Genomic DNA, 7,867 nt, shown 5'->3' with positions numbered 1-7,867 from the left:
GTATCTTCATTGTTGCAGTGTATATAATAAGTAAATAATATTGTATATAAAGTATAATCAGTTAAATAGATAATATCATATTTGTATACATATACATATATAATAATTTATACGTCAGTGTAAATAATATTTTATTTTAAATGCACTATACATAAATACTCAATGTAATTTCAATGTATACATATATCGTTAAGAAGAAAGGCTGCTTTAAATTAGGGGATTCCTCTTTTTATATGTACATACGAAAATCGAGGAAGGACAATGACACATACACATATAATCTTTGTTCTTGTAAATAAATGTTTAATTGTATCATTTGTAAATTATATAATTAAATATATATTAGATATATATATGTATATATTAGAATTGTTTCTGTGTTTTTTTTTAAATATTACTACATTTACACGCACGCACACATACGTTCATTGTACACATGTATGTGTGTATTGTATATTTTATATATATTTAGGCTAAATATCACCAACGATTTGATCGTTTCTTAACAATCTTAACAATCTTAAGAGTTAATTAAGTTTTTATATATATATTATTATATGCTCTTTTAAATATATTTTAAAATTATTTTATATCATTTTTTAAAAATCATATTTCTATGTTTTACATATAAATCATTTTAACTGTATTTTATTTTTGCTTCATTAAATAAATTTTAGCATTGCTTATACACTTAATTTTTATTACAGATAAACTATATTCTCCAATAGATACAACTAAGTTAAAAATATAATTTTTTTTTAATTTACATTAAAGCCTACAATAAATTTAAGCTCGTTCAATTCGTTCGATTCACATTTGAAACTTGATTTTTTGTTTTGTTTTTTTTTTTAATTAATAATTAAATTAATTACAGCACTTAATTAAATTCACAATTAAATTAAATTAATTTTTTAAAATTTCATAAATTTACATCTTTGCATTTAAACGTAATCTGAGGGAACAGTTGTCGTGCTTGTCTCATTTATGGCTGCCAGTCGTGGCATACGTCGTTGAGTAGCTAACGCCGTCTCACTAGAACCTGTATCCCTACCTCCGCTGTCCCAGTTGGGTAACGGCTGTGACATGACAGTGAGACCCACAATTTCATAGGCGCGCTCATTGCCACCGCCGCCTGGCATAGCGGTCACTGAAAGATCCGAATAGTAGGCACTGCTCGGAGCCGATGAGACCACCATGGGAATGTCTTGTTCATGTTGCTGATAATGATACTTCTGTGAGAAAACCAACAAAACAGAAATTTCATCAAGGTGATGTTATAAAAAGCAATAAAAAAATAAATAATAAAAATAAATAAATATTTTTTTTTATATACTCACATCTTCACATTGGCTGTATGCCGTATTTTGATATGAAGGATTTGCGGAGCGCACCGATTCTCGATCCAATTCAGCATATAACGCTTCGCTAACACCAACGGGACTATAAGCGTCATCCATATGTGTGTAATGATTTTCCGCTGGTGATGATGATGGTGGTCCAATTTGATCTGGGCCCACAGAAGAACGTCGACTACCACCCAACCAAGTCCAAACACCCGAGTTACTTGTCGGACGACGTATACTATCCGAAGGATGCTTTACTGAAAGCGTTGAACGTCCGTTTTGACTGCCGTTGCGATTGTTGCGACACCACCAAGGCTGTGGACGACCACCTGTGAAGAAATTTATATATATTATTAAAAAAATATAAATTTAATATAATGATTTGTTTCTATATAATTATTATTTTTTGTTTTAATGATTGCGCGAATTTAAATAAAATAATTGAATTATAAAACCGATTCGTGACTTCAAATTGCATGAACTCAATTTTTTTCTATTGAAAAATCTTTAAATCGCATGTGTGACAAAGTCAACGGTCAATTCCAAAAATGGTAGATTTATGAATGGAATACTAAATTTGAAGGCAAACAATTACTGGGCACCTAACGACAGTGGATACCGAATCATATGAGTAATAAAAATACTTTTGATTTATTTAAGAACATTTTTTAAAGCCATAAACTTGCTTAAAGTGAATGTGTTTAAAATTATTGCAACAAAACAAAAAAAAAAAACGAATAGAATTACATATAAAATAAACAAAATTTATAATAAATAACTAATAATAAAATACAGGGTTGTTCATATTGTCGATAATTTTCTCAACTGTCTCAAATTGTTTTTTATAACATATTCTTTGGAGGTGTGAAGTACCGCACCATATAAATGTTCCCCACAACACACCTTACGGTATTGGATCCGTTTTAAGCAATATTCGATGACTTACTGGTACGCAGCTGGCAAATAGGTAGGTAGGCGAAGAAGAAGCATAGTTGAATCCTTATCAATTAACTTAGAGAATCCTTACGATTCCATATGTCTCGTAATTTTGAGTAGAAAGTTCGACGTTTTAGAGTCAATCTTATAGTTAAAGTTTGGTCGGGAACACAGATAAATGCAATTTTGATATAACTAACATCATTGATTAAATTGAAGACAAGGTAAAAAATATTAGTTTTGGATAATCTTGGAGAATGACAACAACAGGTGTTCTGAATTCTACTCTTCGAGCGTCGGTAAGCACTATTTATAAGAGTGTCGATAGAGTAGGAACGGCACCGTTATTATTTTATTATATCATATTATATATTATTTTAAATTCTTTTAATTCGTTATTGTATAACTAGCAATAGTTTGGCTATAACTAAATGTTGCTGGTCGTTCTGAAAGCGTAGAGAGAATAAGGATAAGAATAAAAAAGCATAAGAATAAGCAGAAGCACGGTCATTTCCATAATTCCACAAAAAGAGTCTTGTTGTGACAAAGGACATGATATTGGTGGTTCGGGAAACTTTTCTGGGAACTTTTCGCTAAACAAAGTCAAAGCTGTGTGGCTTGTGCCACTGTCTATTTTAGCTGTTAGTTTGGATGATTTTAATATGTTCAGCAGTTGTTAAACGATTTATATTGTAAAATGGTAAATCCTAAACTTAATACATTATGGCTTAAGTGATACTTCTATTTAACATACAAATGTCACTGGAACAGGTCAATAAAATCAGGAGTACAAAATCGTAAACGTTTATAGAATAATAAAGGGTTCGCCATATGAGGTGAAGATTTTTTGAAGAGTATATCGCGTAAGCTCGAATATATGGCCTTAGCTGGAATGACTTTATGTGCTCGATTTTGGAAATTTGCGATCATTGTTGCCTTTCTGGCGGCCTTCATCTTTGGCTGTCAACAGCCACATAAGGAAATGTCTGGAGGTGTCAAATCGAGGGAACGTAGAGGCCAATCAAAACCATAACTTTTTGATATCAAGCAACCTAGGAACGATAGTTTCAATAAATCGATTATGGTACGAGCTGTATGAAGTAAGGATTTTAAATTATTATTGAAACTAGAAGTACTGCATACGATTTTAACTGACGGTTGTTGCTTTGCCACTAACATTTTCGAAAAAGTATTGGTCTGACGATCATTTCAGCACGAAATCCGTACGAAACTTGTGATTTTCTGAGAGTAAAGAGAAGATTTTTTAATAATAGTCAGTTTGAGGGCTTTATTTTAACCAACAAATTTATTTGTATACGATTCTGCTTAACATAAAATATGCCTGATCACTTTTACTGATTGTTTGCCAAAAATTCTAGGCCTAGGCCCTTATCGCGTTCGACTAGTGTGTACTGTTTAATAGCAAAATGTTTCCTAAGGTTGATATTTCACACACGTACTGTCATTAGTAATTCTGAGTTTCTTTGTCAAAGTTACAGAATTGTCACATGGTATCACCTAATATAGCTAACCCTGTATGAAAAAAAGTTTCAATTTAAACTTTTTTTATATCACGCTACAAAAAAGTGAGTAGCATGCGATAAAGTAATAATTTCAATATTTAATTACTATGATATGTGAGCCTTTAACCTTTTTGTTAAAACATATATTAACCTTTAATTTTACGCATTTAAAAGTTTATAGTTTAAATGTTATATACGCAAAACGATTTGTTAATTTAATGATAAACTCATATGTGAACGTTGTCTCCAAAAGGTCACCAAAAACACCAGAAAGACCATTTTCACAGCATTTCGAACAAGTTTTCCGCTAATCACTGATATTAAAATATTAAAAAATTAAAAAATTAAATAAAAATGCCATACATTCGAGCAGCGTTGAGTTGCAAAACGACACGCCAAATGTGGAGGTTTTTTAATAATTTTTATTTTTTACTGTAATTTTTGAAAAAATTATTTATTTATTTGCCGCTGACATGCGCTTTCAGACGCTGCCAGTTGCGATTTTTGTTCCGAAGTATTTGTTTATTGCTTGTGATTGTGTTTTAAAAATTTTATATTTTACTAATTTTATGTCTTCGAATTGTTAATGCAAAAATTTAAATACAAATTTAAGAGTGCATTCGAGATTGGCCGTCACCGATAAGATGCTGTAAAATCTGTAAACGGAGTTGGCGGCAGCACGTGAAGTTGCAGTAGCCGCGACGGCACAACAGAAAATCGTTAAAATAACAATAAAAACTGATTAAATGTTCAGATAGATTTCTGAAGTGAATATAATATTTTTATTATTTAACGTTAATTTCAATTACAGCTCCATGGATTTAAATGCTGTGTATTTAAAAAATATTAAATAGAATTTTATGAACGAAGTCGGTTGAAGACAAGTCATTGAAGCAAAATAATTTATGACCGAAGCAAATTGATATATTGTATTTAATAGATACACAGATAATCGATATAAGGCAGTGAACTATAATGACATTAGGACGTTAACAGACTTAAAAAAAAAATAATAAATTAAATATATAATAAGTAAGGCAGAATAATAAGGAAGATCTCAACATCTGCCTAGTTTCTATTTACTGCTATAGTAAAAACCATGGTTAAAAATACGTCCAAAATAATATTTTATAATAAACCTCAGTTCTCAAACTAGTCCTTACTTCAAACCCCAAACTATCTTTCTGTACAAATATCGAACATTTTAATAACTATTAACCTTTTTTATGAGGCACAATATATTCTTCAGAGAGTCTTCAAGTTGGCATACGCTTTCTTGAAAACACATCTCTAGCATGTTTAATCTAATCTAAACAGCATTCTGCATAACAAAAGACGCGCTATTCTGAAATCTACAAGGTAGCCGTTAGCCTGAAACCTCAGCTAAGACATGGTGATTAATCGTGGACCAGGAGCTTAAAGACGCACAGTACTTCGGGAACTAAATCACGAGAGTAGCATGCAAAAGAGTAAGATTTAGAGGAAATTTGTGAGATTCTATGCTCCACTAGGAGAAAAGGACAGCAGTAAGTATGTTTATCTATGTTGCATTTGTGCGAAATAACGAGAAGTCAAATATGAAGAACTTTAAATCGTATTTATCATAGCTGTGCCAAATCGTCTGAAGTGAACCTTGAAATTCCTAATGTGGACTCTGGCCTGTCAGCTATTCTACCACAAGATTAATATATTTTTTACGAATAAAAACAAAAAATTAAAAAAAAGTTAAAAAAAAGTTATTACGACAGACTTAACAACACCGCGTTATTAAATCTCAGAATGGTTACAGGCTCCTCGGGGAGGTATTTAGATCTCAGGTCAATTATTGCTTAGTCTGATGAAGTGATAAACAATAATCCAGTCGAGGCGTAAAGAGGGGTTTTAAAAATACCTCGAGTTAAGAAAGAGTAAAAGTGCTCAAGTGCACTGGCTCAAATAGAAATAAATAATAGACGAATAAAGTACCAATAAGTATTAAACTAATGCAACCTAAGTACTGGTAGCAGTTAACTTACGAGGGCGGTTTAATAAGTCAGTGCAACTGTGCTGCCGTCAACTGTAATCTACCAGTGGGCAACTTTTTAATTTTGAGCAGGCCACGTCGTTCAGTTGGTGTTTGATACCCGTTCAAAGCAGACAACCTCGAGAATTTTTACGAAAATGGAAAAAAGGTGAATTTCATGTGCTGATTAAGCATTGTGGCCAAAAGCCACGAATCCTCTAAAGTGTCTATACGATTTCATCGGTAAATTTACTCTCTTTTCTCCGTATGAGAAAAGAGAGTACATAAAATAAAATAAAAATTCATTTTTTTTGGTCACTATTTGGTATTCACTAGAACGCATATATCCAGTTTCGAGTCTCCTTTCTTTTGAGAGTCTATGCAATTTTGGCGGTACATTCATTTTGTTAGAGAATCGAAGTGGAGTTAGAGTCGAAATGCAACTCAACTACTTTGTCACTGTCTGGTATTAGCGGAAGGCATATATCTCTTCTAGGATCTCACTTCCTTAAGTGTCGCTATAGGCTTTTGACGGTATATTTGATTCGTGTTAGAAAATAGTGTGGTGTTCGTTCCACACTATGGTATTCTTCTTCAAGTGTCTATATGATTTCGTAGGTAAATTAATTTGCTCCGAAGAAACGGAATAAAAGTGAAATATTACACATCTATTTTGTCCCTAACTGGTATTTGCTAATTATTGTATATTCAATTTGCTTTCTTTAAGTGTCTTTACAATTTTGATGATTAGAATGAAATGTTACTCACATATGTATCTATGTGGTGGATGGCATCAAATACCATCCACCGTCACTATTTGGTATTGACCTGAAGGCATATATCTCTTTTAAAGGGTTAGTTATTTAAGTCTCTATACGATTTCGGTGACATATTCTTTTGACAGAAAAAAGGCGGTACTATTGAAATATCATTCAATTACTCCGCATCTAACTAGTATTCGTTTAAAGGCATATACCCTTTCTAGGGTCTCCCTTCTTTAAGTCTCTACACGATTTTGGTGGCATATTCTTTTGTCAGAAAAAAGGAAGTACTATTGAAATATCATTCAACTAATCCGCAACTAACTAGTATTCGCTTAAAGGCATACACCCTTTCTAGGGTTTCGCTTCTTTAAGTCTCTATACGATTTTGGTGGCATATTCTTTGGTCAGAAAAAAGGAAGTAAGATTAAAATATCATTCAACTACTCCGTCACTAACTATTATTCGTTCAAAGGCATATACCCTTTCTAGGGTCTCCCTTCTACAAGTCTCTATACGATTTTGTCGGCATATTAATTAAAGGTACAGTTCACTTTATTATAAGGACACGGTGCTTTGCTAGTTTAAAATGGAGATATATTTGTCAACTGATCTATAAAGCAGCTAGCGTATTCTAAAGTTATGGTATCAGAATAGGCTGACTTCATATAGCTCAAGTGAGCTAAATCTCTTCGCAGACCGTGTATTACTGTTTTTTTTATTAACTAGCTTGGCAACAATTTATTTCCTCATAATACTTATTAAATTTTAAAATTTTTTTATTTGGTGATTACCAATTTTATTGCTCGTACAAAGTGTTGGCGAACTTTACACTGTAAAAAATTAATGTGTTTGCTGTGTGTGTTACTCAGGTTAAAACCGTTGAAGACAAATTTTAAGTAATAAATCAAATTGTATACAAATTAAAATGTTTCGGTAGGAGCATTCATAGAATCTCGACCAGCAGTATTTTTCCAATTCTACGTTAAATTTCAAGAATTTGGGGAAAAGTAAAAGGGGCACATATGCCAAGCCGCTCCTACTGCAAAAATGCTTATAGCAAACATTTGAGGTAGAATGTGTCATTGTTTTTTAAGGAATTAAAAAGAAAAATCATAAAATTAAGAAACAAAAAAACGAGAAGTAGAAAATTAACATAAAAAACTTCAAAATAATTTAAAGAAAAATAGCAGAAAATTGCAGAAATACTTTTCCACACATGAATTGCATTTAACAAGCAACAACAGTAACGGCAACAGCAACAGCAACTGCAACTGCAATGAAAAGCTATATAACCAAAAA

At 32.0% G+C, this 7,867-nt stretch overlaps 1 protein-coding gene across 1 annotated transcript; it reads right to left on the bottom strand.

Moving 5' to 3' along the window:
• Positions 1–853: 853 nt before the first annotated feature.
• On the bottom strand, positions 854–6,829 carry LOC119669502. The gene is made up of 3 exons (XM_038079450.1): positions 6,781–6,829; positions 1,338–1,672; positions 854–1,232 (listed from the first exon to the last, which is right to left on the bottom strand). Exons 1-3 carry the CDS (start codon positions 6,827–6,829, stop codon positions 942–944), a joined length of 675 nt encoding a protein of 224 aa, XP_037935378.1. The 3' UTR covers positions 854–941.
• Positions 6,830–7,867: the final 1,038 nt, after the last annotated feature.

The sequence above is a fragment of the Teleopsis dalmanni genome, chromosome 1, assembly GCF_002237135.1.
Source record: "Teleopsis dalmanni isolate 2A chromosome 1, ASM223713v2, whole genome shotgun sequence".
Lineage (NCBI taxonomy): Eukaryota > Metazoa > Arthropoda > Insecta > Diptera > Diopsidae > Teleopsis > Teleopsis dalmanni.
This window is presented reverse-complemented; position numbering and strand designations above follow the sequence as displayed.

Excerpts from the sequence above, each read along its gene's own strand:
- LOC119669502 (XM_038079450.1), bottom strand. The coding sequence starts at position 6,829 with ATGCCACCAAAATCGTGTAGAGACTTAAAGAAGGGAGACCCTAGAAAG. Across the intron at positions 1,673-6,780 it reads GAAGGGAGACCCTAGAAAGG|GTGGTCGTCCACAGCCTTGG; the intron begins GTATATGCCTTT and ends ATTTCTTCACAG. Across the intron at positions 1,233-1,337 it reads CATACAGCCAATGTGAAGAT|AAGTATCATTATCAGCAACA; the intron begins GTGAGTATATAA and ends GTTTTCTCACAG.